General features: G+C 35.7%; 1 protein-coding gene and 1 long non-coding RNA gene across 2 annotated transcripts; both read left to right on the top strand.

Moving 5' to 3' along the window:
- Positions 1-18,944: 18,944 nt before the first annotated feature.
- Positions 18,945-21,389, top strand: LOC132306652 (uncharacterized). The gene is made up of 2 exons (XR_009482063.1): positions 18,945-19,246; positions 20,471-21,389. It is a non-coding gene; the product is annotated as an uncharacterized LOC132306652 (long non-coding RNA).
- Positions 21,390-21,714: 325 nt separating this feature from the next.
- On the top strand, positions 21,715-22,223 carry LOC132309367 (glycine-rich protein DOT1-like). Its single transcript, XM_059807684.1, has 2 exons — positions 21,715-21,811; positions 21,874-22,223. The coding sequence occupies exons 1-2, from the start codon at positions 21,715-21,717 to the stop codon at positions 22,221-22,223; spliced, it is 447 nt and encodes a 148-aa protein (XP_059663667.1).
- The last annotated feature ends 5,712 nt before the right edge of the window (positions 22,224-27,935 follow it).

The following is a 27,935-nucleotide window of genomic DNA, read 5'->3' on the forward strand; positions in this document are numbered from 1 at the left end:
ATTCAATTCTTGTTTAGCAAATATATTTATTAATCTTAATTACAAAATAGAATCTAAGATATAATATAAGTTGTTGATTTGATGTTAGATAAATGAATTTTAGATCGCAACATATCAAGGGTCTTGTGAATATCAGTATCTTGTCTATTCTTTAAAGTGCATGGTGAACGTTCGAGTTTTTAAAGAGTTAAAGTGAATATATGAGTGGGATGTGTGTTTCTTACCAATAATAAAAAGAATATAAAAAATATTATTGGTGTAACAACCTTTACCATAATATTCTCCGTTTTTACAGAATTAACATTATTGGTGCAGCAACCCTTACCTTACCCAAATACAAAATTGTCCGTTTTTGGTTCCTTCGGATCAGAGACTTCCAATCGGCGCCGCTGGAAGTCGTAGAAGATCCGCGCGTAGTGGCGCGAAATGTTCATGCCGCCGCTGAGGGAGGAGAGGTCGACGTCGACGGTGGATTTCTTGCTGTTGTGGCCGAGTATGATCGAATACGTTTGCATGTAGTATTCAAAGTCCTCGCCTTGGAGCTTCGCGAAGTCCGCTTCGACGTCGCTGCTACCTATATCATGTGGGTCAGATTTTAGAGAGAGATAGAGGAAAGACGAGATTTTACTCCATTGCAAAAGGCGTGGATTGGAAGTGGAGGGGTGTGTTTGGAACTGGTTTGGGACTGAACCTGTACAGGTTATCTAAATCCATATCACTGTACCACGACAAGGCCTCAATTGTATAAAACAATATTGCATTACTTAGGTTTAGTTGTAATGGTATTTATACTTGCATTCTAACTTCAATGTTAAGGTTCAAATTCAATTCTTGTTTAGCAAATATATTTATTATATATTTATTAATCTTAATTACAAAATATAATCTAAGATATAATATAAGTTGTTAATTGATGTTAGATAAATGAATTTTAGATCGCAACATATCAAGGGTCTTGTGAAACTCAGTATCTTGTCTATTCCTTAAAGTGGATGGTGAAACGTTCGAGTCTTCAAAGAGTTAAAGTGAATATATGAGTGGGATGTGTGTTTCTTGCCAATAATAAAAAGAATATAAAAAATATTATTGGTGTAGCAACCTTTACCATAATATTGTCCGCTTTTACACAATTAACATTATTGGTGCAACAACCCCTCACCTTACCCAAACACAAATTTGTCCATTTTTGGCTCCTCCGAACCAGAGACTTCCCAGGGTTCACCTATCCTGATACTACTCCAGGTTAAGCAGGCTTAACTCCGGAGTTCTGATGGATTCACGACCATCACGGCTTTAAAACTCGTTGTGTCATGGAAGGGTGTTTGCATTTACATATAGCACTTGTCATAGAAGGGTGTTGAATCGACTTTTTCACTATGATTTGGCAATGCTTTGATAAGACCTATCTGAGATCTGTCCCTACACCTTTCAATCCATTAACGCTATATGGCGAAATTAAAATACGAATTGAAAATAGGGTAAAGTGCATAAAAACTCCCTTGAAGTATCCCACATTTGCACATAACCACCTGGACTACAACAAACCCCCTAGAACTATTGAATTGTTGAAAATTGCCCTGATCAGATGCCGTTGCCGGAAGTGTAGAAAAATAATTTTACCCTTAAATCAAAACTACGCCGTTTCGAGAATTTATTACTTTAAGTAGATGAATATTAGCTTGGCAATATAATTGACTAATCACAGAGTGACAACACACAACCTTATCACAATTGTATAGGCCAAACAACTTTATATCATCACCAGACTCACCACAGGAAATAGTAAACCCATTCAGAAAGCCAGAACACAACACAGCAAAACGACTATATCTCCATCACCATCGCCTCTACCACTGTGAACTTCGTTGCACGATCGAAACCAACTCCTCCACCATCCTCCCCTCAGCACAACCCCAATGAATTATCATAAGATTAGACTGCCTCACTAATCATCGTTAATCTTCGCCACAAAAGACATTAGTGCCACAGCACTTCCTCTTTACACCAGATAAAAAAATAAAAAATAAAAAATTGCCACTCTTCAACATGAATAAATTTTAGAATCCTCCAATAGTATCCCGAACACAATCCACTTGGTGATGATTTCATCGTTATTTATGTTGTAGGTGTACGGACCTAGATTGATCAGTGTTGGTATTGTAAAGAACTCTCTCTGGTTAATAGCAAAGACCAAAAAAAAAAAAAATTGTATTAGCAGAAAAAACAACATTTTTCATTTTTTAAAAGTTCTTTACACGAACATCTCACCATCTCCGCCCAAATCGCCATCATCTGGCAATTGATGGTGTTGAAGCTGAGTAGCGCGCGTGTTCTTGAAGGATATGCGGTGGGAGTTTACGTTGAATCATGGGCTGTTTAATGTGCCTTGTCACTATATTTGCAAAATCGGGTGTGGGAACTGTTTATGCCATTGGTTATGTTAACGTATCACACCCAACCATCCATACATTATAAACCCAACTGAACCCCCACAACCCCACTACCACCACCCCACTGTCGCCAACACCATCATCGCCACCACCCCACCACTCCTACCACCCAATCGAACCACGATCTTGGAAACTCAAATAATTCATACTTAACCACATAACCGAGTCTAACATCCATACATAATAAACCCAATTGAACCCCCCATAACCAACTCACTTCCGCCACCAACATCACCGTCACCTTAACGTTAACCTGGTCCACATGTCGTCACCTTAACATCCGATAGAGAGCTATGAAGTCAATTTGGTAAAGATATGTTCAACCCATTTCAATTTGGAATATTTTTTAAAATTGGGTTAGGGTTCGATCATTGGTGTCCTGTCGTGGTGTGCAACAAAATTTGTGCAAAATAGTGTGGCCAAGTTTTACATTTATAAATGTCACTACTACCACTAACTAAAAATATAGCAAGGGTGAGTAGGGATCGTCCCAAAGGATTAAGGGTGCATTAGTAGTGAAAACAAGGCTTAGGTTTAGTAGGTCGAGTGATCAAAGGTAGGTTGTTTGGTTGATTAAACTACAATTAAAACTAAACGAGATCAATATCAAGCAAGTAATTAAAGGATAAAGAAAACAAGAGAGAGAGAGATCTTGGGATTTAGAGATTACCACTAAACATCACTTTTCTATACACTCAATTCATAATTAATGAGGGGAAGGCATATGTTGCAACAATAGTGAGTATGTGTGGTTGTTTTAACAAGCGTGAATGACCAATTAAGTGTATATTGTCTAGACAACACAATGAATAGCACAATATATCAAAGTAAGCCATTAATTCTTCTTTAAGCTCACAATCCAAACACATCAAAAAATTAAAGAAATATACTACTTGCATCAAACAGCAAGCATAGATTGTCTTCCCATTAAACAACTAAGGTAGCTACACTACATCTAAGCTAATGACATGGAAATTAAACTAATTAGACTAAGGGAGAGGCACAATCTATCAAGAAATGAGTATGAACCATCGAATAAACCGCAAGAGCATTATATTAAGCATTATGTCTTGACAATCTCTAGTTCTATAGTATCAACACACATAGACATGCACCAACAACACAAGAGATAGAGATAAACACATGAACATCTATCCTAGCATACATAGGCATATGGATAGAATAAAATGATCAATTGAAAGAATTAAATCACACAAATCATTGAATAAACAAGATCTATGTATATAAATATGTCAAAACATGTCTTACAACACAAATTCCCTAAAAAATACATAAATCAAGGTAAAGAAAGCATACTTAGGGCTAACTCTAGCCCCAAGAAGATGTCTAGCCACTTATGAATGGTGTCCTCCAACCCTCAAGAGTTATCTCCATGGTAGAAATGCTCTTCTTCTTAAGGAAGATGGAAAACCTCTTAAGAATGTCTCTAATCTCCTCTTCTCTTTTCTTCCTCTCTAAGAATTGTATCTAAAAACTATCTACCCAAAAACATATATCTAAGCATATATGTAAAAGTGACTCATATTCCTTATATAGGTAGCTTAAATGTCACACCCAATAGTTTAGGCTTGTACACAAGGGCTCCTCCAATGATTACACAATGAGACAACTTTTAATGAGCTGGAAATATATTTTTTTTCATATTTGAGAGGGTTCGATCGATCAAACATGTGTTGTGATCGATCGAACGTGGCTGAAATCTATCAAACTTTGGCTAGATCGATCTTCCCATGGCAGCGCCTTTTTGGATAAGGACAGATCTGAGATATTTTGGGGAAAGAGATAAAAGTGGTAGGTGGGGTGGTACAACAGGATAAGATGGAATCTTTCCGATCGATCTGAGAATTGTTTGATCAATCGAACTTTGTGGGATCTTTGGATAAGGACAAAAGAGCTTGGATCCATCTTGAAATGTCTAGATCGATGAACTTTCAATTGATCGAAGTGTTTTTGTGATCGACCGAACATGCTGAATTCTATACTTTGCTTCAATCTGCTTCCACTTTGCTCATTTCTTCTATCCAGCTTGAATTTGCTTCTTTTAAGCTCTTATTTTGCTGAATTAGCTTATTTTGGGGATAAGCACCTAAAAAGGGTAATAACACGAAATTAGTCTAAAACGGGAAAGTAAAATAGATAAAGGTCCTAGAATACCTAAGCTTAAAGGGTTAAAATGCGCACTTTTCAGTGCTCATCTGTAATACCCCTAAGGGTATCACATCATCACACCCCCAAACTTAAATATTGCTAGTCCCTAGCAATGAACTAGAAAGTAAAGGAATGAAATGAACAACTATACAACTATGGACTAGAAAACAATAAATGGATAACGCCACTTTCGTAGGGAACACGATTACATTTAGCGTATGCAATAAGCTTTTTAAACCCCTAGGTTACCCCTAGTGGACAAGTGAAGTCTCGTGAGGGTTTTCAGAAATGATACCCACAAACATTAAGCTTATTCTCACAAAAGAGGCACCAATATTGCAAACAAGCATTGGGAGAAAACTACCTCAAGTATGCAAATTTTCAACCATTCCAAAGCAATCTCCCAAAATTTCAACATCAAGCAAGCAAATATAGTCCTCACACATCAAGAAAATGATCATGCAAATCAAAACAACACTAGAGTCCTTTTTGAATGAACCGGTATCAAATATGTTGCTATCTAAGCCAACTAAAGAAATGATCACATCCTTACTCTCAAATTAGCACACAAATCTAATACCGATTATCAAGACAAAGAGTGGACCTTTTATTAAAGCTTTAGTCAACTAGGTGCGCTTATTATTATTATTTTTTTAATCCTAAAGATCAAAGATGGAAGCATGGTGCAATGTGTTGATCTATTAAGATTTCTAGCAATCCATGAGGTCGAGCGTTAGGTCAATGACTCCCAAACCAGATGGCTTTAGGGCATTAAGTGTTGAAACACCCCTAAGGACTTACAAGCTCAAATCAACTAGGTTACAAATTAAAACAACCTCCATCTAATCATTTCCTACTTCTCACCTTTTGGGAGAAGTCCTCACTTTTTTATTACTTTTGTAACTTTTTTATTTTTTATTTTTATTTTATTTTTTTATTTTTATTTAAAGAAAATTCAATTATCAACCTAGAGTTTGGGCCCTCTACCTTTCGGCGTGTAAAATTCAATACTTGATGAGGCTATAATCCCGGCTACTTACTGAAAAGGGGTTATTATCCACCTTTATCAGAATGAAAGCTTTCAATGCACTACTAGCCCAATTGGGATATAACCAATTCAATAATCAACAAAGCATGTACCCCACAAATGAATGCTAGTGTGCGCCTGTGCTAGTGTAGAATCCTAGAGTGAATCTCAAAACAATCACAAAATCAGGATGATGTGGACCACAAGTGCAAGCATGATATCAATCTTTCGAAAAATTTACTACTAAATGGCATCCACAAGGCATACAAGGAATATTGGACTCTCAAGTCAAGCAATTTTTAAATTCTAAGCAATATAGTCCTCAAAAGATCAAAGTCATCGCTAGCATGGATCTCCAATTTCAATCATGCATTTAAAAACTCAATTTTTAAGTAGAACGCAATAAAGATACCTTACCCCCAAACTTAAATCGTACATTGTCCTCAATGTGCAATGAGAACAATGGAAAAGATGGAAAGTGTATACCATGATGGCAAAGGCATGAATCCCGGTAGTAATCCAATTCGAAATACGACTCCCCCAAACTTAGAATCAACCACCTATTTGAATAACCACACTAGCAAACTCATGTAAAATATCAAATGGGATAAGATTAATCAAATTATGCATTCTAAGGCAATGTAGCAAAATATAAAAGAGAGATATGAGATCAAACCCTAGCGTAAGCATGAAAGTATACATGCCTACTCATAATGGTAAAACATATTTTTATTTTAATTTTTTAATTTTTGAATAAATAAGATTAAATTAAATGCAAGAAAATATGAACAATAATTGCTAAGTTTAACGTCTCTAGCTAGACGGAATGTTTCTTTGAAAGATCGATAATTTTTATTTTATTTTTTTTATTTTTTTTTCAGATCGATCGAACTAAGATTGATCAAATCTTCGATCAATTGAATACGTGAGATTTTGCAGACAAGTTCGAACGATGCACAGAGAGGCCGTTTTCATGGATCTCAAAAAAATTTCTAAGTGTGGAGTGAAGATCGATCCAAGAAAAAGTTGGATGGATCTAGGAACTTTCAGATCGATCCAAGAGATTGTTCGATCGATACACAGAGAGATGATTTATGCAGGAAATCTCAGATCGATGGGGCAGAGAGACTATTGGATGCAGGGATGGGTGTTCGATCAATCGAACACAATTTGAGATTGATCGAACATACAAAAACATGCAGAAAATGGAGCTTTCTCTTGAGACCATTACATACATCACTATATTTCTTCATAGATTGGATCTACCAAAAGGGCAGCTTCCATATGTCTTTGAAAAACTTATCCCTCAATATAGGGTTTCAACCTTTGCCCATTTACCTTGAATGTGTTGCCATTTTTTAAACTTTGAATTTCAACCGCCCCATGCGGTGCAACGGAGATGATCTCATATGGACCTTCCCATTTGATTCCCAACTTCTCGGGAAAGAGTTTTAACCTAGAGTTGAAAAGCTAAGCTTTTTGACCCGGCTCGAAAGATTTCTTCCTAATGTGTTTGTCATGAAAAGCTTTGGTCCTTTCTTTATAGAGTTTGGCATTGTCATAAGCATTGTGCCTCAACTCTTATAACTCATTCAATTGGAGTAATTGGTTCTCTTCGGCTTTGTCAAGGTCAAGATTGAGTTTTTTAATTGCCCACATAGCTTTGTGTTCTAACTCAACCGGAAGATGGCAAGGCTTTCCATAAACAAGTCTATAAAGAGACATGCCAATGGGAGTCTTATATGCCATCCGGTAAGCCCACAAAGCATCATTCAACTTACGTGACCAATCCTTCTGGGTTGTATTAACCGTTTTCTCAAGAATATATTTGATTTCCCGGTTTGAAACTTCTACTTGCCCACTTGTTTGAGGATGGTAGGGAGTGGCGACTTTATGAATGATGGAGCACTTAAGGAATAATTGCTTTAAGAATTGATTGCAAAAATGCTTTCCTCCATCACTAATTATGGCTCTTGGCATACCAAAACGAGTGAAGATGTGGGATTTAATGAATTGCACAACCACGGAGTGGTCATTAGTTTTGGTAGCACGAGCCTCTACCCACTTAGAAACATAGTCAACGGCAAGCAAAATGTATTGATATCCATAAGACATAGGGAAATGACCCATAAAATCAATGCCCCAAATGTCAAAGATTTCAACAACAAGAATATTGGTCAAGTGAATCATATCCCTTCTCGACATTGACCCCATTTTTTGACATCTTTCACACTCTTTGCAAAAATTGTAGGCATCTCTATGAATGGTGGGCCAAAATAACCCACTTTGAAGCATCTTCAAGGCAGTCTTCTTTGCACTAAAATGCCCACCGCATACAAGAGTATGACAAAATACAAGCACATTTGGAATTTCACTCTCGGGAATGCACCTCCTCACAATTTGATCTGGACAATAACGAAACAAAACAGGATCTTCCCAATAGTAATTCTGGATGTTAGCAAAGAAACGCTTCTTCGCTTGCTTTGACCAATTGGTCGAAAGTTTGCCAATTGCCAGAAAATTCACAATGTCGGCAAACTAAGGCATTTGTCCATTAGAAACTTAGAATAGTTGTTCATTCAAAAATGAATCATGAATGGGTGGACTCGAGGAAGTTTCTACCACTAATCTCGAAAGATGATCGGCAATCACATTTTCGGTGCCTTTCTTATATTTAATTTCAAAATCGAATTCTTGAAGAAGCAAAATCCACCTTATTAAACGAGGTTTTGTTTCCTTCTTAGTTAAAAGGTGCCTCAAAGCAACATGATCAGAATAAACAATGACTTTTGACCCTAAAAGGTAGGACCGAAATTTGTCAAGAGCATATACTACTGCAAGTAATTCCTTCTCGGTAGTGGAGTAATTCAATTGAGCTCCCGAGAGGGTCCTGCATGTATAGTATACAGCGTATGGAAGTTTTCCTACCCTTTGCCCCCAAACTGCTCCCATAGCATAATCAAAAGCATCACACATGATTTCAAATGGTAATGACTAATTGGGAGGTTGCATAATAAGAAGAGATGATAACAAGTCACGCAATTTATGGAAAATATCAAGGCATACTTGATCAAAGACAAAAGGAGTTTCCTTGGCGACAAGATTGCACAAGGGTCTAGTAATTTTGTTAAAATCTTTGATGAAACGGCGATAGAAGCCGGCATGACCTAGAAAGGAGCGAACTTCTCTCCCATAGAAGGTAGAGATAATTAAAAAATGAGCTCAACTTTTGCTTTATCCACCTCAATTCCCCTTTTTGAGATGATGTGACCCAAAATAATACCTTTTTGAACCATGAAATGGCTCTTTTCCCAACTAAGAACAAAGTTTGTTTCACGACATCTTTTAAGTACCAAATTTAGATTTTTGAGGCATGCATCAAATGAAGACCCAAAGATAGAAAAATTATCCATAAAGACCTCTAGATACTCTTCTATCATGTCTGAGAAAATTGACATCATACACCTTTGAAATGTGGCAGGGGCATTGCACAAACCAAATAGCATCCGTCTATAAGTAAATGTGCCGAAAGGACAAGTAAAGGTGGTTTTCTCTTGGTCTAAGGGATTAAGGGCTACTTGATTGTAACCCGAATAGCCATCAAGAAATCAATAGTATTGTTGCCCCGCCAATCTCTCTAGGATTTGATTAATAAATGGCAGAGGAAAGTGATCTTTCCTAGTGGCGGCATTTAATTTTCGGTAGTCAATGCATACTCGCCATGAATTGGCAGTACGCTTAGAAATTGCCTCACCTTTTGCATTTTCAACCACCGTAATTCCCGATTTCTTGGGAACTACTTAAGTTGGACTCACCCATTTGCTATCAGAGATTGGATAAATGATACCGGCATCTAAGAGTTTAACTACCTCTTTCTTAACCACTTCTTTCATGTTTGGATTTAATCTCATTTGGGCATCTCTAAAAGGTTTTGCATCTTCTTCTATAAGAATGCAATGCAAACAAATGGAAGGGTCAATTCCTTTTAGATCCACCACACTCCACCCAATGGCTTCCTTATTGTCCTTAAGCACATTCAAAAGAGAATTCTCTTGATCTTTTTCAAGATTTGAAGAGATGATGACCAGAAGAGTCTTTTTCGGACCTAAAAAGGCATACTTAAGATCGGGAGGGAGAGTTTTGAGCTCAAGAATGGGTGGAGAGACTAGAGATGGAACCAGTGGAGTGCTAGAGAGTGGAGGAAGATGTTCTTTTGGATCTTTCCAAGGTGGAAAATCCAAACTTGCAACGGATTCTATTAGATTATTAACTTCATTCATTGACCCTTCACTATCAAGCCCACAATTACCATACATTTCAAGAAGACAAGATGCAAGGGGGTCCTCCGAAAGAAGAGATGAAAGATCATCCTCGGTTGGTTGTTTCATGACCATGGTGGAAATAGACTCTTCAACAACCTCATCCAAGACATCTATGAGATAACACTCGTCTTCATCTATAGGATGTCGACTTGCATTGAAAACATTAAGCTTAACCATCATATTACCAAAAGAAAGGTCCATGACACCGGATCTATAATTAATGGTAGCATTTGCGGTAGCAAGAAATGGCATTCCTAAGATGACGGAGATGTGATTGGTGGGATTTGTAACTGGTTTGGTATCAAGAACTACGAAATCAACCGGGAAGTAAAACTTGTCAACCTTGATGAGTATGTCCTCAATCATGCACCTAGGTGTTTTAACGGATCTATCGGCCAATTGAAGCACCGCTGAGGTTGGCTTCAATTCATTCAAACCTAGTTGGACATACACGGAGTAAGGAATCAAATTAACACTTGCCCCTAAGTTAAGAAGAGCTTTACGAACTTCATGGGTTCCAATTACACATGAGATGGTTGGAGCACCGCGATCTTTGAACTTAGGTGGAGTGTTATGTTGAATGATAGAGCTCACTTGCTCCGTTAGGAATACTTTTTTAGGGCCTTGTCCCTTGCTCTTCCTCTTTTGTGTACAAAGGTCTTTCAAAAATTTTGCATAAGGCGGAATTTGCCTAATTGCATCCAAGAGAGGAAGATTTATATTAACTTGTTTGAAAACCTCCATCATGTCATGGATTTTTCCCTCTTACCTCCCAAAAGGCGAAGTTTCTTTCAAAGTATAAGGAAATGGAGCTTTTGGCTCATAAGACCTTGCAACTTGAGAGGATGATGAAGAAGGTTGAGAATTCCCTCTAGGGCTATACTCATCCAAGGAAGTAGGAATAGGATTGGAAACGGGACGGGTGTCAACTTTTGGTTGCACTGGTTCACTAGCTTCACTTGGATGTTCAACCCTATTGTCAACTTGTCTACCACTTCTCAAAGTAGTAATTGCTTGCACTTGCTCTTGGGAAAGACACCCCGATGTGAAGTTTGCTTTCACAAAATGTTGAGCTTTTGGGTTCCTTTCGGGTAAGCTCGGCAATTTACCAATTTCTCTCGCATTTAATGCATTAGCTATCATCCCCTGAGAATGAGAATGCAACAAATTGGTGTTCATTTCCAAACTACCCAAAGCTACTAAGACCTTATCTTCAAATGTGGGGTTGCTAGAAAGTGCATGAGGGTGATTGAGCTACTTTGAGAATTATAAGCTTGAGGATGAGAGAAATAGTGCATTCTTTGATGAAAAGAAGAAGGTGAGATGAATCCTTTTGAGCCTCTATTTCTTTGATGAGGAGGAACATACTGGTTTAGAAAATTTTTAGCTTGAAGAGGATTTGAGTACATATCCATGGGGACAATTGGAAGTAATATGCAATACACTTGAACAAGTTATGCATGGCTTACAAGAATGATGAAGATGATGATTAAGAAGAGAAGATGATTGTTTTGCCGGCTTTTGACTCAATAAAAATTGATCAAGTTTTTGAGTTAGAGTTTTGACCTCGGCAACAATATCCATTGGACTTTCAATTTGACACATTTTCAAATTTTTCTTTTTGTTATTAGAATCATGACTCAACCGAGAAGTGTGACATTTATGCAATGAATTTTCACTCATTTTCTCAAAAAGGTGCCAAACATCATCTTCATGTTAAATATGATCCTCCACATGAGGTATCAACTATGTCCTTGTGAGTGTCGGATAGGCTTTCATAGAAATATTGGACAACTTGCCATTTTGGAATACCATGATGTGGGCACTTTCTTAGCAAGTCATTTAATCTTTCCTAAGCCTCATGTAAAAGTTCTCCTTCCCTTTGAGAAAATTCACGAATAGAAGTTCGCATAACATTGGTCAAACTTACGGGGTAAAATTTCTTTAAAAATTCATTTTGCATTTGTAACTAAGAAGTTATTGAATTTGCCCCTAAGTTGTTGAACCAATACTTAGCCTTATTTTTAAGAGTGAAAGGGAAGAGAAGTAACCTAAGGACTTCCTCCGGGACATTCATATACCTCACGGTGGAGCATATTTCAAGAAATTCATCAAGATGTTTATATGGCTCCTCACCATCTAAGCTATAAAATAGTGGATACATTTGAATGGTCTCGGGCTTAATTTCGTATTGATTGGCCTCAAAATTAGGAAGCATGATGCAAGTTGGTGCATGGTATTCATGAAGATTATAATGATCATGAAGGATCATTGGAGGAATTGGAGCTTGAACTCCGGGAGGAAATTGGTTGAAAGGAGGATGCTCCATAAAGTTCGGGTCTAAATAACCAAGATGACCCTCTAAAATTTTTCATTTGTTATGATGGGGTTGGTTAAGACCGCATGAAATTCAAGAATCACAACAATGAAATCAACTAAGCAAACACTTCGCCCCCGCAACAAATCAATCAACAAATCTCCACATACAATGATCCCATACTCCCATGCTTAAACATGTAAAGAAAAGTAAATTGCCTCTACGCAGGCTCACGATTTATCTAAGAAATGGAAAATAAGCCTCCACGTGGGCCGACGATTTAACTAGAGCTTGAGTTAGAAAGATCTCACAAATGGTCCTTAAGCAATTTCAATTCATTTTCAACTTCCAAACTTTGCTATGCTTTGCATTTTTTTAGATTTTTAGTCCTTTTTGTGCTTAACTTAGCTCCTTCCTTTGAAGTCTCCTTTGCTTAACCTCCTTGCTCAATTTCACCTAGCCAAATAAGAACAAACACAATAAGTAACCAAAAATAAAATAAAGAAAAGACACGATCAAAAGAGTACTAATCCCTAATTGTTTCCAAAACATGGCGTTGCCAATTAAATCCCTGGCAACGGCGCCAAAAACTTGGTATTCTGTCGCGGTGTGCAACCAAATTTGTGCAAAATAGTGTGGCCAAGTTTACATTTATAAATGCCACTACTACCACTAACTAAAAATATAGCAAAGGTGAGTAGGGATGGTCCCAAGGAATTAAGGGTGCACTAGTAGTGGAAACAATTCTTAGGGTTAGTAGGTCGAGTGATCAAAGGTAGGTTGTTTGGTTGATTAAACTACAATTAAAACTAAACAAGATCAATATTAAGCAAGTAATTAAAGGATAGAGAAAATAAGAGAAAGAGATCTTGGGATTTAGAGATCACCACTAAATATCACTTTTCTATACACTCAATTCATAATTAATGAAAGGAAGACATATGTTGCAACAATAATGAGTGTGTGTGGTTGTTTTAACAAGCATGGATGACCAATTAAGTGTATATTGTCTAGACAACACAATGAATAGCACAATATATCAAAGTAAGCCATTAATCCTTCTTTAAGCTCACAATCCAAACACATCACAAAATTAAAGAAATTTACTACTTGCATTCATAAGTATGGAACATCAAACAACAAGCACATATTGTCCTCCCATTTAACAACTAAGGTAGTTACACTATATCTAAGCTAATGACATGGAAATTAAACTAATTAGAGTAAGGGAGAGGCATAATCCATCAAGAAATGAGTATGAACCATCAAATAAACCACAAGAGCATTATATTAAGCACTATGTAATGACAATCTCGAGATCTATAGCATCAACACACACAGACATGTATCAACAATACAAGAGATAGAGATAAACACATGAACATCTATCCTAGCATACATAGACATATGTATAGAATGAAATGATCAATTAGAAGAATTAAACCACACAAATCATTGAATAAACAAGATCTATGTATATAAATATGTTAAAACATGTATTACAACACAAATCCCCTCAAAAATACATAAATCAAGGTAAATAAAGCATGCTTAGGGCTAACTCTATCCCCAAGAAGATGTTTAGCCACTCATGAATGGTGTCCACCAACCCTCAAGGGCTATCTCCTTGGTAGAAATGCTCTTCTTCTTGAGGAAGATGGAAAACATCTCAAGAATGTCTCTAGCCTCCTCTTCTCTTTTCTTCCTCTCTAAGAATTGTCTCTAAAAACTATCTACCCAAAAACATATATATAAGCATATGTGTAAAAATGGCTCATATTCCTTATATAGGTAGCTCAAATGTCACACCTAATGGTCTAGGCTCGTACACAAGGGCTCCTCCAATGATTGCATAATGAGACAACTTTTAATGAGTTGGAAATATATTTTTTTCAGCTTTGAGAGGGTTCGATCTATCGAACTTGTGCTGTGATCGATCGAACGTGGCTGAGATTTATCAAACTTTGGCTGGATCGATCTTCCCATAGCGACGCCTTTCTAGATAAGGACAGATCTGAGATATTTTGGGAAAAGAGACAAAAGTGGTAGGTGGGGTGGTAAAACAGGATACGATGAAATCTTTCCGATTGGTCTGAGAATTGTTGGATCGATCGAACTTTGTGGGATCTTTGGATAAGGACAAAAGAGCTTGGATCCATTTTGAAATGTCTAGATTGATGAACTTTCGATCGATCGAAGTGTTTTTGTGATCGATCGAATATGCTGAATTCCATACTTTGCTTCAATCTGCTTCCACTTTGCTCATACTTCCATCCAGCTTGGGGATTAGCACCTAAAAAGGGCAATAACACGAAATTAGTCTAAAACGGGAAAGTAAGATAAATAAAGGTCCTAAAATACCTAAGCTTAAGGGGTTTAGATGCGCACTTCTCAGCGCTTATCTATCATGTGTTTGAGATGATACGAGGAAGACATTGCTTAGTGTTAAGGGTTAAGATATGTTCAAAAGGGGCGTTATAATATTTTTATATTCATAAGGGCAGTATGGTCAATTATTTTTAGGGTTAAGTACAGAGACACCACTTAAAGTTTGGGGAAAGGCCATGCTGATGAAAGTTCTCCTATTTTTGAATAATAACACCCCTTCAAGTTTGAAAAATGGACAAAAAGACTCTGAAGATGGTGAATTGACCTTATTTCCCTTTAAAATAAAATTAACATTTTAATTAACTTAAATACCATTAAATTAAACCCAAACCCATATAAAAACCCAAACCCGCCTGTGTAAAGAACCTTCTCCCCTTTTCTTTCTGTACACACACACACACACACACATACACACACACACACACCATATCGTCATCACCCCTCAGCCATACACTACATCTTCATCACCCCTCAGCCGCCGCCGCCGCCTCATCATCATTCTCAGTTTCATTAACACCTGCGCTCTGCAATTAGCTTCCCTTTATGTTAATTGTGAATTTGTGAATATGAAGTGGATGATGTTGGTTTTCTTCATCTACAACAACTTTGCTTCTGTTGTTTGGTACTAGTTCATTCAGCTTTTTAATTGGTCATGGCATTTCTCAGATCCCAATTGCAAGCTTGTTGATGTAACTGGTCATGCCTTGCTTTGGTCAAAAACTTTACCAATTCACAGTCTCTTTGCTGATGTAAATATGTATTGTTTTCGATATACGACCTTATCCATGGCTTCCTCAATCCAAACCCATTTCACACACTACAATATCATCGATTCACTAACCACCCAAATTCAATTTTCCAACAAATTTTTGACCTTTTTTTCATCAGCAACAATACCACCAAAAATAGAGAAGGACACCATAAAATATATATACACACACAGTTGTAAACACGCACGCATAGATACATATAGAGAGAGAAAGTAATCAAAGTATAAGAACTATCTTCTCTGTTTTAGAGAGAGGAGCAAAACCCAAAAAGTATACATCTTAATTCTTCAAATTTTGGATATATTCAGCTATAACAGAGCACCAAGAGGAGAGAAGAAGAACCCAGAATCAATATATAGATATATACACACACACACACACACACATATATGATTCAGAAAAGGGAAGAACTCGAGCTTTAGAGACAGAAGCTCCAAATGGAAGTCAAACACCGAACAGTGAGAACTCTGGTAATGAAGCTGAGCTCAATATCGGAACAAACTCGAACTGAAGCTCTCTTTGAGCTTTGTCTCATCTCCAAACATGACCCGAAAAGTCGATCTCTGATTGTCGACGAGAGCGTAATACCCTACATCGCTGAAACCCTCTACTATTTCTCTCCAATCTACCAAGAAAACGCCATCGCCACCTTCGTCAACCTCTCTATCTCCAGCCGCAAAGCCCTAATATCCACCCACGGCCTCCGCGAAGCCCTAATGTTTGACTACAATCATTTGGGGCAAGGTTGAGTTCGGCGATGCCCTCTTCGGTAACGCAACCATCGATGATGTTGATTTAGATGGGTGGGCGGTGGAGGGGAAGATGGGCAATGGCGGTGCCTGTGTGGTTGTATGTATATATATATATATATATATATATATATATATATATATAAAGGGAGAGAGAGAGAAAAATGAAAAGGGTAATTTGGTCTTTTAATTACTTTGATATTTTATAATTAAAATTAATAAATAGTGTAGGGTAAAATTGACTTTTCATATGTTTTAAGGCTCTGTTTGACTTGTAAATTTCATAAGGGGGTGTCATTGTCCCAAAATAGGTAACTTGTATCTGAGTGTCCTTTTAACAATCCTCAAGGGGTGTTGCTGTACTTTACCTTTATTTTTATATTTTCTCTCATGTGACAATCATATGTTCATTTACCGTTCATACAATCTTCAATTTTTATTTTCCTTTGTGACGTGTGTGGCTGTGAATGTCTGGTGTGTTGGTTACGCTTCTTTCTCTGGCCGAGTAGGAAGCTTTTATATAGTCAAGGTTGCTAGTTGTTGTAGTGCACATGGTATCTGTTTTTGGCCTAGTTATATCTTAACTTTCCATTTCTTTCTGCACTGTTCTTATCATAAGTTTTTTTTTTTTTTTTTCTTATTGTTGGGTTGTGCGGAATCTGTGGTGGGTTCGTGTGTGTGTTTTGTTCTTTTGGTGGGCTCTAGCAAGGGTGAGAAGGTGGATCATACTATACTTGCTCAGTTCCAAGGCATAATGCTGACCCAAAAGGAAAAAGAGTCCATTGTGTTGTCGGTTGATGATATAGCCCAGAGTGACCAAATGTGTCGTTCTAGTCTATTTGGGAAGGTGTGGGCCTCCAAAACTACAACCGTAGTGGGAGCTAAGTTTACCTTTGGTAAACTTTTTAACAAGCTGTAGCCCAAAGCTCAACAACAAGAGTCTCTGACCAAGAGGTTTCAAGTGTTCAAGGCAGCATGTAATTTGTTTCAGTTGATTATCCCAGATGCCAGTATTCGTCAACGTATTATTGAAGGCTGTCCATGGCTCTTTGATGGACATCTTGCGGTGCTTAAGGAGTGGGAGGAAGGATTGTTATGCTCGGATTCCCCATTTCATTTTTCTCCCTTTTGGATTCAGCTTCTTGATGTGCATGTTAATCTTTTATCTGAGAAAGTAAGGCGAAAGATAGGTAATACATTTGGTTGGTGTTTGAAAGTAGGGCTGCGTGATAAAGGCTTGGGTAATGGCAAAGAAAAGGTGCCAGCTGACAGTCGTGTTCTTCGTCTTCGAGTTGAGCTGGATATCACGAAGCCTTTTAGGCGCCATCTTCTTTTAACGGACCCGACGGGAGTGGAGTCTTGGGTGCAAGTGCAGTATGAGAAACTTCCCATTTTCTGTTTTGTGTGCGGAGTTATTGGCCACCATTAGAAATCTTGTACGACTGGAGTTTCACTACAACCTGGTGATCTTATGGAGTATAGGAGTTGTTTGGGAGTGGAAGGTTTTATTAAGAAAGACCTTTGAAATATGGAGCGTGAGGTGGTTGATTTGGGTGATGGGTCTAGGAAAAATTGGTTGTATATTTAAGACGGTGAAGTGGATAGTGAAGATAGATCTAGGGGGTCTACGTCTTTTTTTTGGGCTGTGACGAATGCATGTTTGGCCGTCTGATTCACGTGATTTGTTTGTTGTGCTTGCTCTTGATCCGGGGTTACCGGCTGGTGGATCTTCGGCTAATGCTGCAGTTGTTTTGTTTAGTGTTGGGGGACTGTCCAATGTGGGTGTTGGTGCTAGTTTAGGGAACTGTTCTTTAGGTGATGGGATTATTTAGAGTCGGATTGGTATGTGTGAATTAGGTAATGGGAGTGGTAAGACTAATTGTCAGTTTGGTGTGCCTGCTCCTTTATTGGAAGGCTGTATGGTTCCTAGTTCTTCATCCTAGAGTCATGTGGCCTCTGTGCAAAATAATGAGACTATGGCTTATGATCCTGTTACTTCTCCAATTAAAGGTAGGATTCTTCTTTTACAAAGGTGGGATCAGATGTCTAAAGCTTGGAAAAAAAGGAAGAGCCGGGTGAAGCCTTTCTTTGGTTTGACTTCAGATTCCTCGGCTCCTTCTCAGAGCCAAGGATCCTCTCCTATTCGTAAAGGTCAAAAGAGGCGACAGTCTTCTTCTGGAGGATCCCAAGGGGGTCGTTTGAGTAGGGAGAAGAAACAGAAAGCTTTGGGTGATAGTTCCTTACCATTGTCAGTAGACAAGGTTTCTGCGGTGTTGAAGTTGGTATGCGGTCTGAATCATCCGGTAAATTTGGAACTTAGCTTGGGGATTCTTATCATTCTGAGTCCTCCTAGTTTTTTGCTACTCAGTTGGCTCTGCTCGTGGGTGCTAGTACTCCTACCTTTAATGATATTGTCTAGTTTGGCTGTTGTCATGATCGTGCTCTTGACTTTTGCATGTGTTAGTTAGTTTGGCTGGTTTTGTGGCTGTTTTTTGTAGCTTGTACATAGGAAGCTTTGGCCATGTTCTTTTTTTTTGTAGGGCTGGTTCTTCCACTAAAACTGACACCTCTTCTCTTGTTTGTCAAGCCTGTGATCTTGACTCTAAAGGGTGTTAGTTAGGTTTAGTTGGTTTTGGGTATGTTGGTTTAATGTGTTTTTGATCTTTTGTCTACGGCTGCTGTTTATTGCTGGTATGTTCCATATGTAGATGCCGTATGGCGTTTGGCGTGTCTTCTTGCCAGGGTTAAGGAAGAAGAAAAAAAAAAAAAAAAAAAAAAAAAAAAAAAAAAAAAAAAAAAAATTATTACATGACCGAAAGGTGGGTTGCAACTAAAGTAAAAAACGAATTGAAAATATGTCCGTGAAGAGGAAAAGACTAGGGGGTAGTTTAGTAATTTTTCATACGAACCAAGCTTCAGGTAACAGCAATGTTTAGATTGTACATTTCTTTTAGATGTTCGACAACCCCTTTCTCTCTCTCTAAACCTTCTTCGATTATCTCTCGATCTGGTTTTCAAGAAATCGACCATGGCTTCATACGATCCAAGCTTCAGGTAAAAGCAATATTTAGATTGTACATTTCTTTTAGATGTTCGACGATCCAAGTTTAGCGATCCAGTAATTCAAACTTCTTGAGAGAGTTTTATATATTAAATTAACTTTGAAATTAAGTTTGGATCACTTTTAACTTGTTCTTTGAATTGCTTCTTTAAGCGATCACTTTATTTCATTAGTATTATTATTTTGATAAAAATGGATTTACACTTTACAATTGTCCAGCATAATTTGTGTATTTCCATCTGAGGCACACTTTACACAGTTTTTATATGCGTGAAGTACAACGCACACAGTAAATAGGTTAATCAAAATTAGAAAATAAAATGTTATTAGCTTTTCTTTATTTATCTTATAATGTTTTTGTTTGTTCAGTGGTTTCTTCTGAATGCTATGGTTTGGTATTTTACGAGCTTTAAATTATTTTAAGAAAATGATAAGGGAAACTTTACCCAATGTGTTTTGATAACTTCTACGGATTTGCTCATATATATTATTAGGTTGAAAATCTGTGACAAATTATGGGGTTAAAAAATATAAAAAATTATAATATATATATGCTTCTGTGTTTTTTTTTTTTCGCAAACAGAAACATAACTTGTGTTTTAACCAACTTTAAAGATAAAACTAGTGACTCACCTCTCATTTTGGCCAAGCTTCAAGTTATTTAACACAGAGACATGAATGTACCGATAAAAGGGAAAACATGGTATTAGCAAATTACATAACAAAAAGAAAAGCTACTCAAGACCACTGGAGTTTCTTATTTCTAGTGAAGAGCTTGATGAACTAGTTATACTTGAATCATTTGATTCTACATTTCATTTCAAATAGCCAAGTGGGAAGTTCGGTTTGTTCCAAAAAACAGCACAATAATGATTTTGTGATCATGTGGCAGGAGAATTTTTATGTCAATTAAGCCAAAACCGAGTGAGTGAGTGACCTAAGTTTGTGGTCATGGCAGAGCAGTATGTTAAAGAAAAAAAAATATATCTTTACTTTTTCTCCCCATTTCGGTACCAACTAGAGGTAGAAATTACTCACCAAATTGAAAATGTTGGATTTTTTTGTTCTCCATTGTTGTGCTTTGAAAACTGAAGAGAGCTAGAGAAGAAATAAAAAAGAAAGAAAAAGAAAGACCTATGCGATTACTCTATTTTTGCTACTGTGCTAGTCCATTTACTTGGTTAATAGGTTTTTTTACCTCTCATGAAAACCTGCAGGAAAGAAAATTGTGTCTGTGCTAAAACCTTAAGCGTGAGGGGAAACGGGGAGGGCTTGAACTTACGAAGACAAGTGTACAACAGTTCCTGCCTGAAGAGACCAAAGAGCTTACCATAACATTGATTGATCAGCTGTACAAGTCATGGAGATGATCATGAGAAAAAACTTCTGGGATTTAATTAAACTGGACTGAATTCGTTGAATGCCACAAGCTGAAGAAGGGAGAGGCAATTTCCATTTACAGGCTAGAGCAGCCCTAGGAGAAAGAGTTTATGATCGATCGCGTGCAGGAAAAATTCCGAGCAAGGTACTGAAGGAAATGAAGAAGGTGCATGCTGCAGCTTCAAGGTGAAAACTGAAGTGAGTTTGGGCAGGAACGGAAAACCTTCAGCGAATTAAGCCTGGTAAAAAAATCCGTAGGGGACTGGTCACGGCTATGCATGACATCCATGCGAAAAAGCACCTCAAGTGGTGCCTGAAAAAAACTTGAGGGGTACAGTTGTTGCTGATAAAGGGTAGGCTTGGTGATGTTATTGGAGGTGCAGTGTATTAAAGTTACATAGATCTGAAACCATCCACCGATTAAAACCGACACCTTCCCCCAACTCCACCACCTCCCCATTTGTCGGAACCTTGCTAATATGTTGATAATCATGCCCCTTTTACATTACTGTTAGGTACTGGTACATTGTCCTATTCGGTTTCATTATTTATTTGTTTTTTGTTTTTGTTTTTGGTAACAGCCCAGGCCTCTCTTTCTGTATGGACTAATTACTTTTGTGGCCTAGGTGGCTTTGGGCCTATGCTGTTGGGCTTGGGGTATGCCCCAACTACCTTTGTAAAAGTCTCTTATTTTTATATTACACATTCTTACTTACGCAAAATAATAATAATAATAATAATGTTTTAGTTTAAACTTATTAGTGAATTCCGATCCTAAAAAGAAAATATCATGTTATGACATATTAAAGCATTATATTTTGACCGATATGTCCCTTTTAGTGGACAGGCAAAAATATATAGAGGGGTCCATTTTGAGTACTCGAATGCGAGGAAATCGAATATTTTTAATAGTACATTCTAGAGTTGTAACTTAATTCAGATGAATCCATTTTGAGAGCACTCGAAAAGGAGGAAATGGATGGATCGAATATTTTTAATAGAACATCCTAGGGTTGTAACTTAATTTTGGATAAATTTTTTATTTCAAATTCAAATTTTAGATAATTGATGGAAAGGGACGATGGCGATGGCGATGGCGATGGCGATGCCGATGCCGATGGCGGTGGTGGTGATAGAAGGTCACAATGGCGATGGCGATAGTGATGGCGGCGGCGGTGGTATAAGTTCACAGTGGCGTTGGTGGTGGAGAAGCGGTGGTAGAAAGTGATAGTGTTGGAAGGTGGTGGTGGTGGTGGTGGTGGTAGTGGGGGTGATGGTGGCAGTGGCAATGGCAATGGTGGTGGTAGTTGTGGAAGGTCATGGTGGCGATGGTATTGGAAGGTGGAAGAAGTCGGTAATGGGGGCCGTGGTAGATGGTGGCAATGGAGGGCGGTGGTGGTAGTGGTGGAAGGTTGTGGTGGTGGTAGTAATGGTGGAATGTGGTGGCATCAGTGGTGGTGGTGGAATGTGGTGGCAGAAGCAGTGGAAAGTGGTGGTGGAAAGGTAGTGGTACGTGGTGGAGGAAAGGTAGTGGTACGTGGTGGAATAAAAGACCAAGAGAGAATATATGACAATATTGTCAATCTATGAAAAATACATAGGCAAATTAATAATATAACACATTTATCCTCATAAAAAAATTTACTTTTTGAAAGGAGGCTTCAAAAGTAACATTTTCTTACTTTGCTTAAATGCGCTTCCTAATCGTTGGCTTTCGAGAAAGCGTTTTATAGATGTATAACCAAACGTCACAATTTTTTTCAAATGAACTTTTTAAAATGGAAAGGACTTTTTGAGGCTTCACGAAACTCCCCAAATGGGTCACATGGTGAGATTGTTATGAAAGAAAAAATGATGGATTAAATTGAAGTTAGATTTTAGAATCATAAAATTGGAAACAATATTAGAAATAACTTTTCCCATATAAAATCATAAAATTGTTAGGAATTTTAATAAGTGAATTAAAACTTTGAAAGCACTCAATAGACTTGTAATGTCTTTATGCCTTGTGGTTCGTTTGGTTAGCTTATTTCTCGTCGTAGTCCTCACTCTTTTACTTACAGCTTCTCATTTTTACTTGTAGCTTGTTGGTTATCAGTAACATCCTCAGCTGTTTATAGGCATCACATTCACCTTCTAAAACTCTATGTAAATTATAATTATTCGTGTTAAGCCATTCATCACAAATAAACATGAATCCCATAATCTTAGAACTTCAATTATTTTCACATCCATAATTATGCATAAATATATATAGTTAGATATACATACCTCGATTCATGATATCAAACCTTGTTGAGATTAAATCCAACGTCTAGATTCTTTAACCACGAACTAATCTGCAACTCTGATCAACAGGCAAAGGTGGAAACTGGTTTCTCTCTCTTGGCCTTTTGCACACATAAAACTTTTAGGTGTTGTATCCTTAATCGTACATAATTGATGGAGTATATGCACTTTTATAAAGGCAGAGAGAGGACCAATTTTCCTTTTAGTAACATAATTCTACTTTCCATCAAAGTAAGGAATTAGAAGGAAAACACTTCTCCAATAACTAATTACCAAAAAAGTAATTATAAGTTGACCAAGAATAAATAATATTAATTGATATCTATTTACTTAGCCATCAAGTAATATGTCACATGTCCAAATCATGTGGGTTACAATTAAATAAATAATATTACATTCTCCCACTTAGCACATATGATAACTTTTGTAGTGGTTTAGTAAAATAGTCATTAGTGTGCACCATAAATCAAATTAAAGTATTAAGTTGGTCATCATAAATACCATGGTAAACAAACTACCAATGTGAGTCATAGCGGTTGTATGTCCCTAAATGACACAGTCCTTTCCATGTACCACAACACTAGTAACCTATTCAACATAGTCTATAAATGAGAAGTATCAATAATGATCTAACAATAATGTTTTTTTCAAGACTATTCCTATTACCATTTATTAAAGCAATACGTACATGTACATTAATTAATAGTAAATATCAGAAACACATTTAATCAGCGCAAAATGTCAAATATATATAAGCACTGTTAAGCAATCCACAATTAAAAAATAATCATCATTGACTACATTCAAGACTCATTCTTTTTAACATGTTCCATAAATGTCTTGGGTGGTAGTCAATTCGTTAATGAATTGCAATCATAAGTTGTGTGTTTATATATTCAATTGACATTCGTTGTTTCTAAACATCTTCTTTAATGATAAAGTATTTAAACTTTAGAATACCTATCATTTTTCATACAAGAAGATCAACAATTGCAGTATAAATTTTCAGCAATCTGAAAATGGTACTCATAACTCCAAGTCCTGAAATAAATCCTGCAATCATAAATTGTAACCTCAAAGCATGTTACAAATTTAAAAAATTCATAATAGACAAAGTAATAAAAATTACTTTGTACTTTTTCATAATATTGTTTTTCCAGCCAAAAGAAACAAATAACTAATTAAAAAATATCTTCCTAAGTGTGAGCATATAATCTTTTATCCCATATCAACTTTGTATATACATCAAACTCCACAATATATACATAAGGAATATTTTTCGTTTCTTTATTTTTTAGCTAACTCATTCTTTGGAATTGCATCAGGCTAGATTTATCCCCTTTTCTATATGGAACTATACTAGTTGAACAATGTTCCATATCAAATCTTTCTAGAACTCCTTCAATAGATGCTTTCTAAGATAATCCTAAAAATCCATGTGATCTATCATGAAATATTTCTATTTCTATCACGTAGGATATCTCAACCATATATTTCATTTCAAAGTTCTTAGAGATAACTTTTAGTTTCATATAATAAACTAAGATCACTACTAGCAAACAAAATATCATCAATGTAAAGAATCAAAAATATAAACTTACTCCCACTAACCTTCTAGTATATACACTGATCAATAGTGTTTTCCTTAAAACCAAAAGAAATAATGGTATCATTAAACTTAATATACCATTATTAGGAAGCTTGTTTAAATCTATATATTGACATCTTAAGTTTACAGACCATGAATTCTTTACCCTCTAATGTGAAGCCTTCAAGTTGTTCCATATGAACTTCCTCTTATAAACTCCTATTCATAAAAATTGGATTCACATCCATTTGATGTAACTCTAAATCATAATAAGCTACTAATGCCATGATATTTTAAAAGATTCCTTCTTAAATACTAGAGAGAAGGTTTCTTTATAATTTCTTTATTCATGACACTAATCCATTTAGTAAAATCATTACTGTTAATGGCTTGTGAATATGTAACCGGATCCGTATATATCTCACTATATATCAAAATCAGATTCTTGCAGATATATCACATAGTCATCCGGAATAGCAGATCTCTTTTCTTTTTGAGATCTTCTTAATGTTATTCCTCTGTGATTCTTCTATAATCTTTTCATTGGTGACAATCTCATTATGGAGTTGTTGACCATTCAATTATTTTTCGTTGTTATACGGTTCAACAACTGAAGGAACAATTATTTCCTTAGAAGTTATGGATAAATAAATTTATACCATAATTTCTTGAATGATCACATTCTTATTTTTATCACTTCCACTGACTTCACCATTCTCAATGAATCTGACATTACCGGTTTCAATAATTATCGTACTATGTTTAGGATAGTAAAACTTGTACTCTTTAGATTACTTAACATCTACAACATTATGGGTAATGAGGAATTATTTAACATACTCCTAACCAATTCCATAAGAGTACGATTACGCCTTACAGTTACATGCTTCTGCTATGGCATGTATAGCAAAGTGTATTGAACACAAATGCCATATATTTCAAGGAGTTTAACAAACGGTTAGAGTATTAACCTGTTTTATCATACTTTCCATAATATTCACCACCTCTATATGACCTTATGATTTTCATTTTTCTATCTAATTATTTTTCAACCTCATTTATGTATACTTCAAGAGTACTCACTGCTTGAGATTTTTCATACAACAAATAGATATATCCATAACGTGAAAAATCAACTATAAAGACAATAAAATACTTTTCTCCTCCAAAAGATGGAACATCAGAAGGTCTACAAATGTCTGTATGAAAAAATTTCAAGAAGTTATGTACTTATTGTGGCTCATTTCTTTGTGTGTTTGGTTTGTTTACCCTTAATACAATCTACACACACCAAAATCAGTAAAGTTTAAATTCAGAAGAATCACATCCTTTACTAATTTTTCAAACCTTTCACTAGATATTGACCTAGTCTTTTATGTAACAAGAAAGATAAATTTTCTATTAATTGAGCTACGTTTAATTCTAACATTATGATGCAAGATCAAAAGGGTTTTTTAATAAATAAATTATTAAGTTTGAATTTATAGAAATCATCAACAATAATGCCATAACTCACAAATTAGAATTTCTTGAATAAACATCATTATCAAATTTAAATGAAAAACCATTAATATAAAGTTTTGAAATAAAATCAAATTATGAGAAATTGAATAAATATAAAAAATTTAAAATAATTTAAATTTAAAATAATTTAAATAAAATCCACTGTTTAACATTAAACATAATGTCACAATGGTTTCAACAAAACTTTTCCCAATTATCATAAATAAGAAATTCTTATTTGAATTTGTAGTTTAGGCCATAAGAAATTCTAGCATCTATTAGAAAAATAAACATTAGTACTTAAGTCAACCTATCATGTATTAGAAAGAATTTCAATAAGTAATTCGAAATATATAAAAACCAAAAACTTACCATTCTTTTTTGAATCATTCTTTATATTTCATGTAATCTTTCTAAAAGTGTTCAATACATTAATGATACTTTTTCATTATTACATTCCCTTCTTTTAGTAGATTGACCTAAATATTTTTATCTTGAGTGTTGCTCACTTAATGCCCTTTCAGGCTTATTCCCAAATTTCTTTCTAACTTCTTAAGTCATGAGATAAGCATAATGATTACATGCTGCTTAAGCCTTGTCTTCTCCTAAATTAACATAATGGTCAATTCTTTCACTTTCCACTTGTCTTAATAGTGTTAATTCGAAATAACGCATACTGAGTAGACAACAAATTGAGAATAAATTGAATAAGAAAAATTCTCTTCACAATCATCCATAAGGTTCTCAATTTTGCAGCAACATTAGTCATCTAAATAAAAACATACCCATACATGGTAATAGTACCAACAAAATTGCATAGTAGTGATAAAAATTAATAATTTTCGTTTTTGATATTTATCTACAATACGAAAATATTCTTCTAGTCAAAATATTCCTTAGCACTATCATTATGGGAAACAATTATTCACATAACTATAATGCTTAATCTGTTCGATCTCTCCCAAGCTTTATGGAGAATCTTTTCTCCCTTACTGTTTTTATCAGTAATAACAGTAGGTTTCTCAATTTAAAATGCTAAATCAAGATTTAACACATCTAAATTTTTGAACTCAACTTACTCATTCCATTATGAGAAATTAGTCATATTGAGAATCAGAACAGATATAGCATGCGCATTAAAAGATATAATAAAACAAATATAATAAGATAAAATGCTCACAACAATAATGCTTTGAGTTAACAACACGTTTATATAACTTAAAAATATAAATACAATGTATAACTATAGTATCCCTTTGGGTGGCAACTATAAAATGCTAATAATGATGCTTATTTGTATTTATATGTATACCTTAATTGGTGATGTATTATTTAATTAAACAGATAAGTTACCTTTGGATATCATATATCTACCTAATTAAAAAATACATGCAATCCCTTAATTTTCATTTAATCACTTGAAAATTAATTCCCTTTGGAGAATTATTTCTCATAATTAAATAAACTCAATATTCATGAATATCACAAAAATAATAAGCATCATAATTCATGAAATATTGCAATTATGTTTATTACTAAAATTAATATTCATCAACCATTATGGTTAGGCCACTTTAATAGCTACCAACCTTTACATAATATGAATATTAAATTAGATAGTTACTAATTTATGATTAATTATGTCTACTACAAAAATTAATATTCATCAATCATTATGATTGGGCCACTTTGGTAGCTACCAATCTTCACATAATATGAATATTAAATTAGACAGAGATTAATTCATCATTAAGTTATATTTACTACTAAAATTAATATTCATCGACCATTATGGTTAGGCCACTTTGGTAGCTACTAACCCTCACATAATATGAATATTAAATTAGTTAGTAACTAATTAATCATTAATTTACCCATTTAACATTATACACACATACTCATAATTGTCGATTGAAGTTTAA

This window comes from Cornus florida, unplaced genomic scaffold, assembly GCF_030987335.1.
Source record: "Cornus florida cultivar Cherokee Brave unplaced genomic scaffold, ASM3098733v1 CherokeeBrave_3.0.0_Hap2_Chr05, whole genome shotgun sequence".
NCBI classification, from domain to species: Eukaryota; Viridiplantae; Streptophyta; class Magnoliopsida; order Cornales; family Cornaceae; genus Cornus; species Cornus florida.